Here is a 20261-nt window from a genome sequence, read left to right on the forward strand (position 1 = left end):
GTTTAAGGTGGAAAGATGCATGTGAAAGTGCTGCATGAATATAAAGTGTCAGCATTTTATAGACACATTTATTTATTCACACACTGAATGGTGGTTATCTTCCTGGGAAACCGATTTGGCAGGTATTAGCTGACAGAACGGGGATGAGGGTGTTTAGGCGAAATTTATCCTCTTTACACCTGCAGAGTCGAGAGTTAACGTGCAGACACTTCAGTGTTTTAACCCCCTGCACAACCTGCCAAAGGAAGGATTCAAGTGCCAAATGGGGATTTCATCCGGATTACCATTAAGGGCTGCTCCAACTTTGAGGGTCTTTGAAAAGAACAAAGTTAGAACAGGATTAATACTCCTGAATAATAAATCTCCATTCTCAAGAGGCTTCTTAGTCTCTAGATAACAGAATAAAATTCATTTCCCTTAAAATGTCTTAGTTATCCCAAGAATTTATACACTGTAGCCATGGCTTCAAAAGCAAATGATTCAGAATGAAGCTGTAGATATCTGGTTGTTCCCCACCTCTCAGAAGAGCCAAGGGGGTCGGTAGGTATTTCTTGGAGCAGACAGCTTGGAGCAAGGATGACCAAGATGTGCGGATCATGAGCAAAGCCGAGTCTTTGGTGTAATGAAATGGACCAAAGAAAGCGGAGGCCGAGTTCATGCATAGTGAGAGGCAGTACCCTATAGAGACAGAAATGGAAAATTCCCGTTCTGGACTACACGGACCCTGTGTAACCCCTCCCAACACTCTGGTGAAATCTTCTATAGTCGCTCATTTTCAAACTCAGATGAACAAACAAAAAAATCTACACGCAATTCTGTTCTTTTATTGTTTCTGAGCACAAAAAGATGAAGGTTGCTGAACACAGGTGTTAGGTGCGTTTGTGTCCTTGTGCCACCTTCACACACCGGCCAAGCACAAACAAGAGTTAAGAGAAAAGATGGAAAGAGTTTCCAATGAGTTTCTTGTTGCTGGTAGGGACAATGCAAGTGAACAAAAAACAGGCTGGAGCATTGGGAAACTGAAGACACAGACGTGAAGAATGGCGGCTGGAGAGGGGACCTGGATGTGGGGTTCTTTGACCCCCATAAATGAGGACTAATAAATACATCCAGAGATTTGGAGCAATGCTAGGCTATCTAGAAACTTAAGTAATTTTTTCCCTTCACTTCAATCCTGTGTTTGGCGTCTCAAGAAATACACACCTCACTTGATGCTCTTTGCACAGTAGGGCTGCATGTTTTAAAACAGCTGTAGTTTCTTTTGATGGACGACACTGGAGAAGGAAAAGGCCACTAGCTGAGAATAAATACCAGAGGCAGATACGGGAAACTTCCATGCGATCGCAGACATTGTCCTCTTGGGTTTAACCCTGTAATAAGATGTTGCTGACAGACTAATTATAAATGTTTTATATAGTTTGCGCATATGTGCTCCTCTGTAAACCAATTTAATTCCGATTAATGCTGAGCTCGTTAATGCCCACTGAGAGAGCAAAGAAATACCCCTCATAAACTCTTGATTTATTCGCGCTATTTAAATGGAGGACGGGCAGGAACAGATGGGAGAAGAGGAAGCGCCGCCGTCTAACCCACGTCGACATGTCTTAGAGTGTTTTCCAAATACTAACGAAGAGTGGGTTATACTCGGCACAAATAGGAAGTGGGTAAAAAAGTAAAGTGACAAAGTGACCGTCTCCTCTCCGCCCAGGAAAAAGCGGGGCCTTGTAAAATGCGACGTTTATGGATTTTTTTTTTTTTTTTTTTTTAGTACTCACTCCAAGGTTAGATAGAAGATTACAAAGAGAGGCAGACTTTCTTTGTGAAAAATGAGGTAAAAAAATGAAATTGAGACCTGTCAAGTTCTGACTGCAGTGAGTTTTTAAGGAAAAAAAAAAAAAAAAAAAGTCAAGACAAGGATAGGTGAAGTGTTCTATACACCGTATCCGGCTCCTGGTGGACTGGCCGTCTTGACACTAGAACCCAGGAGCTTCTCTCGGCTTCAGGGGAGTCAAGATTTCCCCGTCTGGGGTGTTTTCTGAGCCAGGACTGGCTCTGAAAGGAGGTTGTGTCCGGGTGTGTGTACGACCCTTTCACTTTGCTGTACACCGGGAACCCACGCAATAGTTTTTTAAAAAGACGAACAAGATTTTGTGTCCAGGACGGAGTGGTTTCCTTGAGCGCAACTGTGTCAGGTGTCTGAGCGCCCTAAGGCTAGTCCGGGACTTAGAAAGCAACAGGAAACCTCTCTGTGCTGTCTCACGGGGCCCCCAAACTAGCTAGTCATTTCTACAGCTTCAGATGCCTGTGCCTTTCCCATTCTCCCTGGAAAGAGGGGTACAAGATAGATAGGGAATGCGTGGAAACTGGGGTCCACCATCTGGAGACATCATTTCACCTCCCTGAGACTCAGTTTCCTTATCTGCACAGTGGGCATCATAATTGCTCTGTCCTGTGTTCTTGTATCACCACATCTTAGGACAAGGATGAAAAACGGGTGTTGTCTTTGAAAGCACTGCGGTAACTGGCAAGCGGTGTGCAAACATACTGTATTATTCATTGGGAAGTGGTTTTAAAAGGGGGGGGACACAGGAAAAAAAAATAAAGGCAAGAAAGCATACGGACAGATAGCAATTTTATCTGGGCTTCGTTTAAAAAGAGAGAGAGAAGGCGAGAGAGCTGTACCCGCAGGATTTTCTCAAAAGTTTTAATGCAACTTAGGCTCATACTTCACCATTATGTATATAAAACATAAAATAGAAACGGAAAATGGAGAGAATCGAGACGCCTGAAGGTTTCCGTTCTCGTTGATCCAAATGCTGGCCGTCCGCGGCTCGGGAAGACGGCGGTGGCGGGGAGAAGAAAAATCTCTTTCACATTCATTGAAAAAACTACGGAAACACATTACCTGCAGCACAAATAGTAGACTGCCTTTTCTCTACCCGACCGGTAAAAAAATATATTATATTCTGATACTCTCTTTCTTTTTAAATTAAACTGTCAGCCGTCCCAGCCGAAGTCCTGGCCGGTCATCTGGTAGAACTTGCGGTTGAAGGGCCGGTAGAAGTCGCGCAGCCGCCGCAGCACCTCGCGCTCGATCTCGGGGTGCGGCCTGCCCTTGGTCTTGCCCAGGCAGTGCGGGCGGCCGCTGCCCTCGGCCTTCTTGAGGCAGGGGAAGCCCTTGGTCTGGTTGAAGTAGAAGTGCTTGTCGCTGATGATGCGCTTGAGGCCCAGGAAGTCCTGCACGCGGCCCAGCTCGCCGGCCGGGTCGCGGATGAGGCGCTCGCCGCTGACGAAGAGCATCTGGCGGAGCGGGAAGTGGCGCAGCCAGTGCTCCAGGTGCTTGGCGTAGAGGCCGATCTGGATGGCGCTCCACGACGTGTCGATGAGGCCGGCGCTCCGGTTCCGGAAGGTCAGGCTCTCGAAGGTGGGGATGTCGGGCCGCTTGGAGAGCGTCTGCGTGTAGTCCGAGACGGCCCTGGTCACCGGGTCCCGCACCACCACGATGAGCTTGGTGGCCTTGGACATGGCCGAGATGCGCGCGGGCGCCTCGCGCGTCACGAAGTAGCTGGGCGTCTTCTCCATGGTGATCTGCCCGTCCAGGGTCCGCGGCATCAGGTCCCTGCGCGGAGCAGAAGCGCATGTTAGGGCCAGAAGAACGAGGGGGTCCCCCGAGGTCCACAGCAGCCCCTCCCGAGGAGCAAGAGGGTCACCTACAACCCGGGGCCCGCCTGCCAGGGCTGCGGTGCCAACTGCCCCGCTTCCGGGAGGTGTGACCGCGGAGAAGTCGCACAGACGCTCGGCGCCCTTGCTTCCCTGTGTGTGCACTGAATGGGACAGAATAATAATACCGATCTCCCGAGTTGGGTTAATGATTAAACGTGTTGATACACCTGAACAGCTGAGGAAAGCGCCTGGCAGGGAACAGGTGCTGCGTCCTTTTTAGTTTCGATAACGATCAGCCCGCAATGCTGTAAGAAAATAACTCGGATCAAATTCTTTAGGTGAATTAGAATATTGTAATAAACACAATTATGCGGCCACGAGATGGTTTTAAAGTACCCCGAGCCCTGTCTGTAGTTTTCTTATAAACAAAGCAATTATAGTCAACATAATACCACTGCATAATTCACAAAATACTTCTTTTTAATTCCCGAATTTTCCTGGAACAAGCAAGACTTATTAAACAATCTATCTTTCAGCTAATCACTTGCAAGGCCATCCTCATAGCAGTCTGAACATCTTGTTTCCTCTCTCCTTTGGCCCCGATATCGGTATTACTCTGATGTTGTGGTTTTACTTTCATGTACATCAAATTAGGTTCTCACTTTCTGTTGTTCAAAACACTCTTGATGATCCTTGTCTGTTTATTCTTCCTGAGGAATGTTAGAATCACTTTTTCATGTTGAAAAAAAAAATTCCACTGGGGTCTCTTTTTTTTCTTCCCTTTTTTTTTTTTTGTCTTTATAGGGCTGCACCTGTAGAACGTGGAAGTTCCCAGGCTAGGGGTCCAATCACAGCTGTAGCTGCCGGCCTACGCCACAGCAATGCTGGATCCTTAACCCACGAGCGAGGCCAGGGATCAAACCCTTGTCCTCATGGATACCACTCAGGTTCTTTACCGCTGAGCCACAGTGGGAACTCACCCTCTGGAGTCTCGATGGAGCAGGTACTGCTGCCTAGGTCAAGCATAAGTTCCTACTGAGAACTGATGGATCTCAGAGCCAGTCAAAAAGTATGAGCAGGAGAGAGAAAACCTATTTATTCTTCTAATTTAAGTGTACTGCCATTAAATCCACTATTTATTATGTTTTTGAAATATATATATGAATATTCTAATTTTGAGGCACTAAGTTTTTATAAGAAATAGGTTTTGCTCAAATCAATGTTAAAATACATGTATTTTGGGAATTTATTGCAAGGACTAAATATATTTTGCCCTTTGATCCCCTGATCCAAACTTATAAATATCCTAATATTAGATTCACTTTTATTCCTGGAATAAACTCCATTTGATCATATGGTACATCATTCTTGTAATATCACCCTGAACTTGATTTATCATTATTTTGCTTTGGAGTTTTCATCCATATTCATTAATGAGATGTTCCTGTAGTTTTTCTTTTGCTTAATCAATGGTGACAACATGAATTATTCCACAAATAAAATGAGTTGAGAAATGTTCCATATTTCTCTATATCCCAGAGAAGTTTAAGTAGCAGAATAATTTTCTATTCCTTCAAAATTTGATGGGAGTCACCTACAAAGCCATCTGATACTGGTACTTTGGGGGCTGAGGGTAAGAGAGGAACTAGAATCTTCAAATATCTTTCCAGTTTTTTCTGTGGCTATTGGTTTTTTACAATAATCCTCTGCCTTGTCTTGTGTTGGCAATGAATAGTTTTCTAAAAATGACCATTTGAGTAGCTGAAGTTATATGCCCAGTCTCAACTGTAATTTTGTGCTTTTTTCTGCCTTTCTTTCTGCTTTCGAGATGACTTTTTAATTTTTTCCATCTTTTAAAAAAAACTTATCATAGTTGCTTTGCCCTGTGGTGCCAATTTCTGCTGTACAGCAAAGTGACTCAGTCATACATGTACAGACATTCTTTTTATTAAAAAAATACTGCTTTCTATCATACCCTATCCCAGAGACCGGATCCAGTTCCCTGTGCTGGACAGTAGGACCGTATGGTCTGTCCATTCTAAACGTCAGAGTTTGCTCTAGAGGACTTTTTAAATTGCACTTATTTGCATTTTAGTTTCTTAATGACTCCTTTATTCTTTTCCTATTTATGTTTTGTTCTTCTCATTTAGTTCATTTATTATTAATCTCTCTTCTCAAGTAATAAAAGCATTTTGAGGCTTCTGTTTTTCCCTCTAAGTGCAGACCTGGTCAAATTCCACAGCTTTTGACAAGTTCTGTTGTCATTTACGTAACTTCACAAATAGGAAGTAATTGCATTTGGTATTTTTTATTTCTGTTTTTGCTTTGGGCCTTAGCTGGTGTTTGGTTTTGAGTAAATTATGGTGGTTGGTTTGTTCCTAAGTGTGTTGTTGATATCTATTTCGTCTTTGTAATGAAAGGATGCGTCTGTGCTACCCGAGTGTACCTTTGTTGGATCCTCCCTCTATACTTTTTTCCTTCCCATGCTGTTCTCTGTGTGTATTTTATGAAAAATTTCAAACGTAACCCAAAGTGGAGAGAACTGTAACCTAAATCTCATGGGCCGTACATCCAGCTTCAGAGAGTAACAGCTGACTGCCAAGCTCTCTTCATCCCTAGCCCCCCATTTCTACCCCTCATCACCTACACGGGTCAGACATCATATCAACCGCTTCATAAACAATCCGGTTCCCATCTGCACTGCACAAACTCCTCAACATGTGTGCCCATAAGCCACTGATGCTGGGTTGGCTTAAAGATCCAGGTTTTCTCACACTTTTTCTTCTTTGATTTTTCAGTCAGGTTATCTTTGCCTTTTGGGGGGGGGGGGGGGAGTGATACTTAGATATCTGATTTCTGCTGCTTTTTTGTTACTGTTTAAAGAAATCCGCAGAGTTCCCACTGTGGCACAGCGGGTTAAGAATCCGAGGACAGCAGCTCAGGCCGCTGCAGAGGTGCAGGTTCAGTCTCCAGCCCAGCGCAGTGGGTTGAAGGATCTGGCGTTGCCGCAGCTGCGGTGTAGGTCGACGCTGTGGCTCGGATTCAGTCCCTGGCTGGGACTGCCAGATGCCGCGGATGCGGCGATTAAAAAAAAAAAAAAAAATCTGCAGTTCCTTCTTCAAAAGAACTTTTAATGTCTCGCCATTCCCCATTTCTTAAATATACCTTAAGGCCCAGGTACAATAAAGCCAAGACCAGAGGGGGCAGTGCTGACCCAAGGGACACACAGATTGTCATTACAGCCTGTGCAACGCTGATGCCAGTCTGTGACGTTGACTCCCTTCGTGGCTCTGAGACACTGGCTCGACCAACCCACTTTGGACGCTTAGCTGCTGTGTGAGATGAGCCCCATCTATCCAGAAATGGCTGGACTATCTCCGTGAAGGAACTGGACCGAGGCTGTGAAAAAAGTTTGCTCTGTAAAAGCAAACCTCCAATATCACTGAGAGATAAGAAGGCCTTTTTGGCGATTAAAAAAAAAAAAAAAGTCAGCGTTCTTGCCTCCTTTCAGTCTCTGACTTTGAACTACTCGACCTAGTATTTTTAGCCGAGAAACAGAGATAACAGGCTTTGCTCGGGGCTACTGGTTGGCCACCAGCCTCCTCCCTCGGGCTCGGGGAGAAGCACAGAACCCCAGCGGCCTTTCAGCAGAGGTTCAAGCCACAGAGTGTGCTCGGCCAGAGGACATACTCCTAATATCTCCGAAAAAAGAAACCATATTTTAAATTATCTCGGTAGGGCAGGGCAAAGAGCTACCCAAAATAGGAGGATTTGGAAGAGGAAATGGCTAAAATTGGATTTCAGGAGACAAACACATTAATTACTGTCACCTCTGCAGGATGAGGAAAGCTGCTGGGTTAGCACGAGGCCGGGGTGGGGCGTCGGGGGGAGCTCTGAGCTGCCTGCGAGCCGGTCTCTTCGGAAAGAAGTGCAAGCACCAAACACCTCTTGTAACGTCTTGATCTGCATCTCTGTTCTTTTGCCCATATCTTGGGGTGGACGGGGCGTTCGGAGCTGGTGGATGCCAACTCTTGCATTTATAATGGATAAGCAGTGAGGTCCTGCTGTACAGCACAGGGAACTCTATCCAGTCTCTTGGGATTGACCCTGATGGACAATAATATGAGAAAAGGAGTATGTGTATATATACGTGGCTGGGTCACTTTGCTGTACAGCAGAAATTGACACAACACCGTAAATGAACTACACTCCAATCAAAATAAAAGTGAAAAGAGAAATGCAAGTGTAAACACGTCCTGAAGCTCACACTGCGGAGGACGACGCTGTGTAAGGGGCAATGTGAGTTTTCAACTGGCAACCCCCCCTTTAATTCTGTATTCATTTTAAAACTGTCACTGCAATTTGGATGTTCAAAAAGATCCTCTGTCACAGAAAACGAAATGCACCTGGACTTTGGAATGTCAGACTTCAGAGTGTTTAGGAGAACGCAGAACTCGCCCTTCCCTGCCTGAGTGACTCTTCTGTGACTCCGGGATGGACCTGGCCTGGGCTGGGCAACGGAGGAGCCATCCCAGGGCGATGAGAGCTTTGCAGAAACACCCGGCGGGCCAGGGGAGCAGAGAGGCATGAGAAGACATCTGAGGTCTGCCTAAAGACAGATCAAGCCAGGGACGGGGGAGCCCTTGCACGGAGGGGTGGGAAGGGAAAGTCTTAGGGTGCCTCAATTTCCAGGCAAACAGTATAGGCCATTCCACTCGCCTCTGCGTAATGAAGAGAATTCTGGAGACCTTTGCAGTGGTACTGGGGAAAGAGCAATGGGTAGAAACTAGAATTATAAGGGAACATTAGAGAGGCTTATTTGTTTTCTCCCCAGGAAGTCAAGAAGAAGGGATTTCGCAGGCAAATGCAGGAGTTTACAAGGTGGGTCAAAGAGTTGGAAGGGTGCTGCTGACGGGAGAGATGTCCAACTCTCCAGGCTAGTCTCCCTCAGCCGGCGTGCTCTGCAGTGGCCCACAGGCCCTCAATCTTGAGAAACTCAGCATGACCCATGAGAAGGCACAGTGCAGAGAGAAAGACCTGAATGATTTTGCCAGTTTTTATGGTCTGAAATCAAGGGGCTTGTACAGGAATATATAAATAACTCTTAAATATCACAAATTACAAGATAAATTTCTCAATCTTTTTTTTAAACGAGCAAAAGATCTGAACAGACATGTATCCAAACAAGGTGTACAAGAAGCCGACAAACCCATGAAAAGACACTTAGCATCATTGTCCTGAAGGACCTGCACATCAGACCCCAGTGAGACAGCACCTCACACGCCACACGTCGGCCAAATAGAAGCGTTAACACGGAACCGAAGAAGCGAGAACCTTCATTCAGAAAGCAGTGTGGTGGTTGCCTGGGGCTCATGGGAGCGGGTGGAATGGGAATGACGGCCAGTGGCTGCAGGGTTCTTTTGGGTGTGATGCAAATGTCCTAAGTTAGACCGTGGTGGCAGTTGAATTTCTGTGTGAATATATAGAAAATGCTGGATTGTATTATTTAAAGGAGTCACTTTTATGGTATATGAATTCTATTTCAAAAAGTTATTCAGTAATGAGCTTTTTTAAAAAAAGGCAGGTCATACACATTTGTTCTTTGTCCCCAAAGAAAAAAGGAGAATTATTATATTCTCTTATAATAGTCAAAAAGTGGAAGCAAGACCAGTCTCCACAGAGGGTAAATGGAGAGACACAATGTGATCTGTCCACATAAGGGAATATTATTCTGCCTTAAAAAAGAGGGGCATTCTTTAAAAAAAAATTTATTGAAACATAGTTGATTTACAATGTGTTAATTTCAGGAGTACAGCAAAAGTGATTAAGTTATTAAGGTTTTTAAATATATATATATATATATATATATATATATATATATATATATATATTCTTTTTAAAATTCTTTTCCACTTTAGGTTACTACAAGATACTCAGTATGGTTCCCTGTGCTCTGCAGTTGCTCTCTGTTGGTTGTCTATTTTATATTATAGTAGGATGTGTACATTTTTAAACTTTCGTTTATTTAAATTTTATATTGGAGTATAGTTGATTTACAATGCTGTGTTAGTTTCTGTTTTGTTTTTTTAATTTAGGGCCATACATGCAGCACATGGAGGCTCCCAGGTTAGGGGTCAAATTAGAGCTGTAGCCACTGGCGTACGCCACAGTCACAGCAGCTGGGGATCCGAGCTGCATCTGCAACCTACACCCCAGCTCACAGCAACGCCAGATCCTTAACCCACTGAACAAGGCCATGGAATGCTGTGTTAGTTTCAGGCATACAGCAAAGTGATTCGGTTTATATAGATATATTCTTTTCCAGATTCTTTTCCCATACAGTATTGAGTAACAGAAGGGCATTCTGACACCTGTTGCAACAGGGATGACCTTGAGGCTTTGCTGGGTGTATCAGCCAGTCTCAGGAGGACATGCAGGGTGTGATGCCACTTGTACGAGGTCCCTGGAGGGGAGAGAGGCAGAAAGTAGGGCAGTGACTGCAGGGCCTGGGGGAGGTGGACTGAGGCCTGAGTGTTTCATGGGGACAGAGCTTTAAATTTTCTGAGATGAAAAGGGTTCTGAAGAGCAATCGCTCAACAGAGTAAACGCACCTCCCACCACTGACCGTACACTGAAAAATGGGGAAGATGGTAAATATTATGCTATGCCTGTTTTACCCTCATTTATTTTTATTTTTTTACAATTTAAAAAAATTTAAAAAAATTTTTTAGGGCTGAACCTGTGGCATATGGAAATTCCCAGGCTAGGGGTCCAATTGGAGCTGCAGCTTCCAGCCTCCACCACAGCCACAGCAACGCTGGATATGAGCCATGTCTGTGACCCATACCACAGCTCACAGCAGTGCCAGATCCTTTTTTAAAAAATTACTCAATGAATTTTTATTAATTTATAGTTGTACAAGGATCATCACAACCTAATTTTATAGCATTTCCATCCCAAATCCCCAGCCGATACCCCACCCACCAACCTGTCTCCTTTGGAGACAATGAGTTTTTCAATGTCTGTGAATCGTATCTGTTCTGCAAAGAAGTTCATTGTGTCCTTTTTTTAGATTCCACATGGAAGTGAGAGCACATGATGTTGGTGTCTCCCTGTCTGACTGACTTCACTTCGCATGATCATTTCTAGGTCCATCCATGTGGCTGCAAATGCTGTTATTTCATTCTTTTTAATGGCTGAGTAATATTCCATTGTGTATATGTACCACATCTTCTTGACCCACTCCTCTGTCCATGGGCATTTAGGTTGTTTCCATGTCTTGGCTATTGTATATAGTGCTGCAATGAACATCGGAGTATATGTGTCTCTGCGAGTCGTGGTTTTCTCTGGATAGATGCCCAGGCATGGGATTGCTGGATCAAATGGTAATTCTATGTTTAGTTTTCTGAGGCATCGCCATACTGTTTTGCACAGTGGTTGCACCCATTTACAATCCCACCAACAGTGTACTAGGGTTCCTTTTTCTCCACACCCTCTCCAGCACTGATGGTTTGTAGACTTCGGGATGATGGCCATTCCGGCTGGTGTAAGGTGGTACCTCATAGTGGTTTTGATTTGCATTTCTCTAATAATGAGTGATGTTGAACATCTTTTCACGTGTTTTTTGGCCATCCATATGTCTTCTTTGGAGAACTGTCTGTTTAGATCTTCTGCCCATTCATTGTTGGGGTTGTTTGGGGTTTTTTTTTGGTATTGAGCTTCAGGAGGTGTTTATAAATTTTGGAGATAAATCCCTTGTCAGTCGCTTCATTTGCAAACATTTTCTCCCATTCTGGGGGTTGTCTTTTCGTTTTGTTTAGGGTTTCCTTTGCTGTGCAGAACATTTTAAGTTTAACTAGGTCCCATTTATTTGTGTTTTTATTGTCATTACTCTATGTGGTGGATCTGAGAAGATATTGCTGTGGTTTATGTTGGAGAGTGTTTTGCCTATGTTTTTCTCTAAGAGTTTTACCGTATCCGGTCTTATATTTAAGTCTTTAATACATTTGGAGTTGATTTTTGTGTATGGTGTTAGGAATTGTTCTAATTTCATTCTTTTACATGTACCTGTCCAGTTTTCTCAGCACCACTTATTGAAGGGACTGTATTTTCTCCATTGTATATTCTTGCCTCCTTTGTCATAGATTAGTTGACTGTAAGTGCATGAGTTTAATTCTGAGCTTTCTATCCTGTTTCACTGATCTATAGTTCTGTCTTTGTCCCAGTATCATATGGTTTTGATGACTGTAGCTCTGTAGTATAGTCTGAAGTCAGGGAGCCTGATTCCTCCAGTTCCATTTTTCTTTCTCAGGATGGCTTAGGCTATTTCTGGGTCTTAGATGCTTCCAGACAAACTTTAAAGTACTTCATTCTAGTTCTGTGAAAAATGTCCTTGGCAAATTTTCAGGAGTGTGTTTGAGTGTGTTATAATCAATTGATAATTTATATAATGTATCTTTGTATTCTTGATCACAGAAATATTTCTCCATTCATTCATTTAGGTCTTTCATAACTTTTGATGATTTTTTATAATTTTCTCCATAAAAGCCTTGTACATCTTCTTTGGAAAAAAAAAATGTCCTTGGTACTTTGGTACAGATTGAATTACTTTGGGTATGATAGTCATTTGGATAATACTGATTCTTCCAATCCAAGAGCATGATATGTCTTTCCATCCACGTTTGTGTTATCTTTGATTTCTTTTATCAGTGTCTTATTGTTTTCAGAGTACAGGTCTTTTGTCTCTTTAGATAGGTTTATTCCTAAGTATTTTATTCTTTTTGAGGTGATGGTAAATGGGATTGTTTCCCTAATTTCCCTTTCTGATCTTTCATTATTAGCATGTGGAAATGCAGTCAATTTCTGTGTATTAATTGTGTATCCTGTGACTTTGCCAAATTCATTGATGAGCTCTAACAGTTTTCTGGTAGCGTCTTTAGGATTTTCTAGGTATAGTATCACACCATCTGCAAATAGTGATAGTTTTACTTCTTCCTTTTCAATTTGTATTTCTTTTGTTTCTTTTTCTTCTCTGACTGCCGTGGATAGGACTTCCAAAACTATGTTGAATAGCAGTGGCAAGAGCAGACATCCTTGTCTTGTTCCTGTCTCAGTGGGAATTCTTTCAGCTTTTCACCATTGGGGATGATGTTAGCTCTGAGTTTGTCATACATGGTCTGTATTATGTTGAGATAGGTTCCCTCTATGCCTACTTTCTAAAGGGTTTTTTATCAGAAATGGGTGTTGGATCTTGTCACAGACTTTTTATACATCTACTGAGAGGATCATATGGTTTTTATGCCTCAGTTTAATGTGGTGTATCACACTGATCAATTTGCGGATATTGAAGAATCCTTGCATCCGTGGGTTAAATCCCACTTGATCATGATGTACAACCCTTTGAATGTATAGTTGGATGTGGTTTGCTAGTATTTTGTTGAGGATTTCTGCATCTATGTTCATCAGTGATATTGGACTGTAATTTTCTTTTGGGGGGGCATCTTTGTCTGGTTTTGGTGTGAGGGTGATAGTGGCCTCCTTAGAATCAGTTTGGGAGTGTCCCTTCCTTTGTGGTCTTTCGGAATAGTTTCAGAAGGAGAGGTGTCAGCTCTTCTCTAAATGTTGGGTAGAATTTGCCGTGAAGCCATCTGGTCCTGGACTTTTGTTTGTTGGAAGTTTTTTATTCACGGTTTCAATTTCAGGACTTGTGATGGGTCCATTCATCTTTTTTATTTCTTCTTGGCTTAGTCTTGGAAGATTGTACTTTTCTAAGAATTTGTCCATTTCTTCTAGGCTGTCCATTTTATTAGCATATAGTTGCATGTAGTAGTCTCTTACAATTCTTTGTACTTCTGTGATGTCTGTTGTAACTTCTCCTTTTTCATTTCTAATTGTATTGATTTTGAGTCCTCTTTCTTGTTTTCTTGATAAGTCTGGCTAAGTGCTTATCAATTTGGTTGATCTTTTCAAAGAACCAGCTTTTAATTTCATTGATCTTTTCTTCATTTCTATTTAATTGATTTCTGCTCTGATCTTTATGATTTCTTTCCTTCTGCTAACTTTAGGAATTTTTTGTTCTTCTCTCTAGTTTTAGATGTAAAGTTAGGTTGTTTATTTGAGCTTTTTCTTGTTTCCTGAGGTAGGCTTGTATTGATGTAAACTTCACTCTTAGAGCTGCTTTTGCTGCATCCCATAGGTTTTAGAGTGTTGTGTCTTTGTTGTCATTTGCTTCTAGGTGTTTTTAAATTTCCTCTTTGATTTCCTCAGTAGTCCATTTGTTGTTTAGAAGCATGTTGTTTGGTCTCCACGTGTTTGTGTTTTTTGCAGTTTTTTTCTTGTTGTTGATTTCCAATCATACAGTGTTGTTGTCAGAAAAGATGCTTGATATTATTCCAGTTTTCTTAAAGTTACCCAGATTTGCGGCCCAGAATGTGATCAATCCTAGAGAATGTTCCATGTGTACTTGAGAAGAACATGTATTCTGCTGCTTGTGGATGGAATGTCCTATAAATATCTATTAAGTTCATCTGGTCTAATGCTTCATTTAGGGACTGTGTTTCCTTAGTGATTTTGTGTCTGGATGATCTGTCCATTGCTATAAGTGGGGTGTTAAAGTCCCCTGCTATTATTGTGTTATTGTCAATTTCTCCTTTTAAGGTTGTTAACAGTTGCCATATATATTGAGGTGATCCTATGTTGGGTGCATATATATTTACAATTGTTATATCTTCTTGGATTGATCCTTTGATCATTATGTGATTTCCTCCTTTGTCTCTTATAATCTTTAAGATCTATTTTGTCTGATATGAGTAATTGCTACTCCAGCAGTCTTTTGATTGAAAGTGAGCATTCTCTCACTTTCAATTTTTATGTGTCCCTAGAAGTGAAGTGGGTCTCTTGAAGACAGTATATATATGGGTCTTGTTTTTTTATCCATTCAGCCAGTCTGTGTCTTTTGGTTGGGGCATTTAGTCTATTTATATTTAAGGTAATTATTGATATGTATGTTCTTACTGCCATTTTATTAACTATTTTTGATTAGCTTTTGTTGTTCTTTTTTCTTCCCTTCTTCTCACCTCTTGTGGTTTGATGACTGTCTTTGGTGTTGTATCTGAGTTGCTTTTTCTTATTTGTGTGTGTATCTATTGTAGATTTTTGGTTGAAAGTTACCCTGAAGTTTTTGTTTTTTGGTCTTTTTGTCCTTTTAGGGCTGCACTCGCAGCATATGGAGGTTCCCAGGCTAGGGGTCTAATTGGAGCTGTAGCCACTAATCAGCCAGAGCCACAGCAATGCCAGATCCGAGCCACATCTGTGACCTACACCACAGCTCACAGCAACGCTGGATCCTGAATCCACTGAGTGAGGCCAGGGATCGAACCTCCAACCTCATGTTTCCTAGTTGGATTTGTTTCCACTGTGCCATGATGGGAACTCCCAAAAGTAACCCTGAAGTTTTGATATAGGAGTCTATATATATATGAGATTGTTTTAAGTTGCTGGTCTCTTAATTGCAAGTGCCTCTCCAATGTCCTGCGTTTGTACCCTCCTCTTCTCACAATTTCTGATTTTGGTGGCATATTTGTGTGTGGATGATTTACTACCTTTACTGTATATATGCATTTATGGTGAGCCTTGTCATTTTTTAGTATTTTTGTTTCTAGTTGTGGGCTTTTCTTTTCCGCCTAGAGAAGTTCCTTTAGTATTTGTTGTAAAGCTGGTTTAGTGGTGCTGAATTCTCTTAGCTTTTGCTTGTCTGGAAAACTCTTGATTTCTCCTTCAAATCTGAATGAGAGCCTTGCTGGGAATCTCATTTGGAGGTTTTTTCCTTTCATCACTTTAAGTATGTCATGTCACTCCCTTTTGGCCTGCAGAGTTTCTGCTGAAAAATCTGCTGATAACCTTATTGGAGTTTCCTTGTATATTATTTGTTTTCTTTCCCTAGCTGTCAATGTTTTCGCTTTGTCTTTAATTTTGGTCAGTTTGATTAATATGTGTCTTGGGATGTTCCTCCTTGGGTTTATTCTATGTGGTACTCATTGTGCTTCTTGGATTTGAGTGAGTGATTCCTTTCCCATGTTAGGGAAGTTTTTGGCTATTATCTCTTCAAATATTTTTTTTTGGCCCTTTCTCTCTCTCTTTCCTCCTTCTGGCACCCCTGCAATATGAATGTTGGTGCATTTAACGTTGTCCTAGAGTTCCTTTAGACTGTCATTTCTTTTCAATCTTTTTTCTCTTTTCTGTTCCTCATCAGTGATTTCCACTAGTCTGTCCTCCACCTCGCTTATTCGTTCTTCTGCATCCTGTATTCTGCTGGTGGTGGTTTCTAATTAATCTTTTATTTGTTACTGTTTTTGCATCTCTGCTTGCTTAATACTTAAATCTTGTGTTTCTTTGCTCATTGTTTCCTGTAATTTATTAATCTTTGCTTCCAGTTTATTTCCAGTGTCTTGAATCATCTTCACTGTCATCAGTCTATAGTCTTTTTCATGGGGTCTGATAATCTCCAGATCACTTAGCTGTTTTTCTGGGGTTTTTTCTTGCTCCATTTTGTATAGATTTTTGGTGTGGTCTCCTTTTTGCAGGCAGTAGGGTTGTAGACTCTCTTGCCTGTGATGTCTGCTCCCCCGCCCCCTGTGGCTGAGGTTGGTAGGGGGCTTGCTGTAGGCTTCCTCATGAAGGGACTGGTGCCCGCCTGCTGGTAGGTGGAGCGGATTCTTATTCCTCTGGTGGGAGGGGCTTTGTATCTGGGTGAGATTAGAGGGCTGTGTGCCTGGGGAGTCTTTAGGCAGCCTGTTTACTGATGGGTGGGGCTGTGATCCCACCAGATTATTGTTTGGCCTGCGGCGTCTCAGCCCTGATCATGGGGCCACACTTCTCCAAAACGGCCCCTCTAGAGGAGCACATGCTGAAGAACATTCCTGAGATCTTTGTCTCCTATATCTTTCCCCAACAATGAGGCACAGTCACCCCCTTGTTTCCCCAGGAGATCCTCCAAGAACTGCAGTCAGGTCTGATCCAGATTCCTAGGGAGTCTCTGCTTTGCCCTGGGAACCAGTGCACATGAAAGCCTGTGTGCGCCTTTCAAGAATGGGGTCTCTGTTTTCCCCAGTCCTGTGGAGTTTCTGTGCACAAGCCCCACTGGCCTTCAATGGAAATGTTCTGGGGGCTCCTTCTCCCAGGGCCAGATCCCTAGGCGTGGGGACCTGATGTGGGGCTCAGCACTCTCACTCCATTAGGTGAGTCTGTGATACAGTTACTTTCCAGTCTGTGGGCTGCCCACCTGCTGCGTATGGGGTTGCTTATATCGTGTAATCGCCCCTCCTACCGTCTCTATGTGGGCTCCTCTTTGTCTTCTGGAGTAGGATATCTTTTTTGATAGCTGCAGTCTTTTTGGTTGAAGATTGTTCAGAAGTTGGTTGTGATTTTGTTGTTTGACGAGAGAAGGTGGGATCCAGTCCTTCTGCTCCGCCATTTTAATCCCATCTCAACGCCTGATCCTTAACCCACTGAGCAAGGCCAGTGATCAAACCTGCAACCTCATGGATACCAGTTGGGTTCATTACCACTGAGCCACAATGGGAACCCCACCTTGATTTATTTTTAAAGCAAAGAACACACCCAGAGGACAGAGTTAAATTGCATGGATAGAACCGAATTAGGTAAATGAGTCTTTTTGGCTTTACCAGCACTTAGACACGAGACAAAGAGCTGGAGGAGACGGGTCCCACTTTCTGCTTGCCAGACCACAGGGAATATAATAACAGAGAGTCCGTGAAGCTGTCCGAGATGAGAGGAGCTCTGTGGTCCGTGTCTGCCCACGGCCACTTGGGTGACCACAGCTACTCTCAAATTTGAGATTTGACCTCTCAAATCTCAGCTGCTTCACCTTGCCAGAAGAATCAAGCCAAGGCGCTGGGGAATCTGGATTGTACACGGAGTGTGGGCAGGACCACATCTAGGATACCCCAAGCACTGCTCTCGAGAAAGTGACACCTGTGTACAGAATTCCCAGCAGCCAGGAGAACCCCATTCTATGCAGATAATGAGGGTCCAGAGGAGGTCAGGGACCCCCTTGAATGTTGCTGGGATGTGCACACACACGCTGCTTTGAGGCCTCCTGTGTAGGACATTCAGACAGCGAGGAGGCCTGATGGGAGAGCCATGCGTTCGTTGGCAAAGCTAAGTTCTCTGTAAGGATGGGCTGGCTTGTTCTGGGAGCTGGGGAGGAGATGAGCTCAGTTTCTCAGGGGCATCAGTTTCCTCCCGTGTGTGTGTGTGTGTGTGAGAGAGAGAGAGAGATGCAGTTGTGCCAAGAGAGGGACCCTGTCCGGCAACACTTCCACACTTCCATCTGATTGATGACATTGTGCCACCCTGGTGTCCCGGGGACTTCTTTTTGGATCTGATGAGTCATGCTGGGCTTGGTGTCAGTAGCCTAGAGGTGTCTGAGCAGCTGTCTGTCTGGGCCTGGGGAAACATTAGGGCCGACGGGGAGCAGGACAGACCTACTAAATAGCTTCTTCTTTTCTCCTCCCGCCCCAAATCAAATGAGTAGTTAGTGGCTGAAGTTGCACACCAGCCCAGAGGGTTCCCACCATGGACAAGGGAAGACCCACCCCAGGGTTGTGCCCCTCCGACAATTCCAGAGAAAGACCTGCCTTGGGACAAGATGCCACTGCCCCGGCACTGTCAGGGCCACCACGCAGAGGGCGCCCTCGATGGCATAATAGCCCATATTCATGGTGCTTATGACACACTCGAGAAAGTATGAAAATGGAACCCATCTCTTTTGCTTTCTCTTACCCATCCGTTTGGGCCATCTCCCCTGAATTCCCACTGCCTTCACACTGTCGTCCTGCTCCCACCCGCCCGCCTCACATGCCCGCAGCCCTCCCTGGAGGCACTTCTTCCCACACCCAAATCCGTCACCCCCCCCCCCGCCGCCGTGTGTGTCATAAATGGTGTTGGGTCAATTAGTCCTTCCTACAGCCAAACAAATCTTGGCCTCTCATCACACACCCGAGTCCATGCCAAGCGCCTTGTGGACACACGAAGGGTGACATGGCCACTCCTGGAGGGACCCCAGAAGACCATCCCTCAGAGACCTGTGTCCAGCCGACCACAAACACACGTGTGATTCCTCTTATAAACAGTTCAAGCACTGGCCAAACCCACCCAAGGTTAGATGTCAGGACAGCAGTTGCACCGTGGCGGGGGGGGGGGGGGGGGGGTTAATGACAGAAAGGGGCACGGGGACGCCGAGAAAGTTGGGACTGTCCCAGCCCATGATGCGGGTGCTGGCGACACAGGGTGTCCGCCGGGTGAACAGTCACTGGCTCCCACCCCAGGAGGTGCGTCCTTTTCGGAACGCGGTTACACGTCAGTGAGACGTTGACAGCGTGTGTGAAAAATACATACTTCTCCACGGGATGCATGCGTTCAACAAAGGGCCACGCACCTCCATCTCCACCTTGCGGAAGTTTGGATACCGAGAGAAAAGGAGGTGAGCCCCCCCCACAGGACCCCTGTCCCCGGGCCCAGGTAAGCCTCGGAGCAGGAGCTGCCTGGCCTCCTGCTCATTCTGCCCATGCCCCGAGCACTGCGGGGCGCACGGCGCCACGGGGGATGTGTCTTTAGGGTGCAGGAAGCTCTCTGAATAATGTGCTGTGTCTGCACATGTTAGCAACGGCTTTCTTGTCCAAGCTTTACACCATCGTAGGAAAGATAAGCGCGGTTTTCTGATGAAGGCGCCGAGATTCAGGGAGGGAAACAGGATGTCCAGGTTCCCACGGTCAGCACACGGGAGGTGACGGATGGTCCTCCCGGTGCCGAGGTCAAGGTTCTTCCCATTGCATCGGATGAGAGGAAGTCAGCAGACAAGAGAGGCAGGACGAGGACGGGCAGAAGGTGACCTGGATGCAGCCGGTTCGATGGTGGGAGAACCCGACATGAGAACGTGACCCAGAGGGTGGCTGTGAAGAGGCTGCAAGACCCAAGCTCTGAACTGAACGCAGACGGAGGAGCGGGTCCGTTTGAAACAGGGGAACTGAGTGGAATCAGACTGAAACAGTGACGGTGGGATTAATATCAGGGCTCGGGAAGGTCCGAGTCAGGGCGCAGGGCAGGACCCGGCCGGGTAACCACGCGGGGAGGCGTGTCCAGGATACTCCAGGCTTGAGGGGCTGGAACCTGGTTATGGGGCTGAGCGTGGGAAGGAGGCAGGTGCTCAGAACCAGAAGTTCGATGGGGAACAGTTTACGGAGGGAACCAAGGAGACGTTTTCAAATGAGAGTCTAAAGTTTTACAGGTGGAAAATAATAGAAATTTTACCTAAAGACAAAACAAAAAAAAAAACCCCAAAAACTTATTTTGAAGAAAAAAGTAGCCCCCTTCTCTTAAAAAAAAGAGAGAAAAAAAAATGGAGGTTTCTCTTCCAGCAGGGTTGAGGCTAACATTTACAAGTGAAGATTTCTGCCTAAGAATTCTAATGAAGACGAAAGACAACTCCTTACTGGTTTTATCCTAAAATATGGCTCATGGATGGCGTATCTCCATGAAGAAAACACAGTTTTGTAGGAAACTGGGAACAAAAATGTGGA

General features: G+C 44.4%; 1 protein-coding gene and 1 long non-coding RNA gene across 4 annotated transcripts in view; one reads left to right on the forward strand and one right to left on the reverse strand.

Annotated features, from left to right (window-relative positions):
• The window catches only part of LOC146398415 (uncharacterized), a 314462-nt gene that overhangs the window by 252895 nt on the left and 41306 nt on the right, over positions 1–20261 (forward strand). The gene's annotated exons all lie outside the window — the stretch shown is intronic.
• The window catches only part of HS3ST3A1 (heparan sulfate-glucosamine 3-sulfotransferase 3A1), a 192583-nt gene continuing 173126 nt past the window's right edge, over positions 805–20261 (reverse strand). Inside the window, exons 1-3 of one of the 3 annotated variants that reach the window (XM_084986234.1) lie at positions 7494–8636; positions 3891–3968; positions 2691–3619 (exon numbers count right to left, since the gene is read on the reverse strand). In XM_084986234.1, the coding sequence (XP_084842360.1) occupies positions 2998–3612 (615 nt within the window). In that variant the 5' untranslated portion in view covers positions 3613–3619; positions 3891–3968; positions 7494–8636 and the 3' untranslated portion in view covers positions 2691–2997. Of the gene's footprint in view, positions 3620–3890; positions 3969–7493; positions 8637–20261 lie in introns of those variants that run through there. The other 2 variants (XM_003483116.5, XM_084986233.1) reach the window with 2 other exon arrangements.

The sequence above is a fragment of the Sus scrofa genome, chromosome 12, assembly GCF_054392235.1.
Source record: "Sus scrofa isolate SSC_HxYL_T2T_F1_AM1 chromosome 12, Sscrofa_HxYL_maternal_Yorkshire_Landrace_v2.0, whole genome shotgun sequence".
In the NCBI taxonomy this organism is placed as follows: Eukaryota; Metazoa; Chordata; class Mammalia; order Artiodactyla; family Suidae; genus Sus; species Sus scrofa.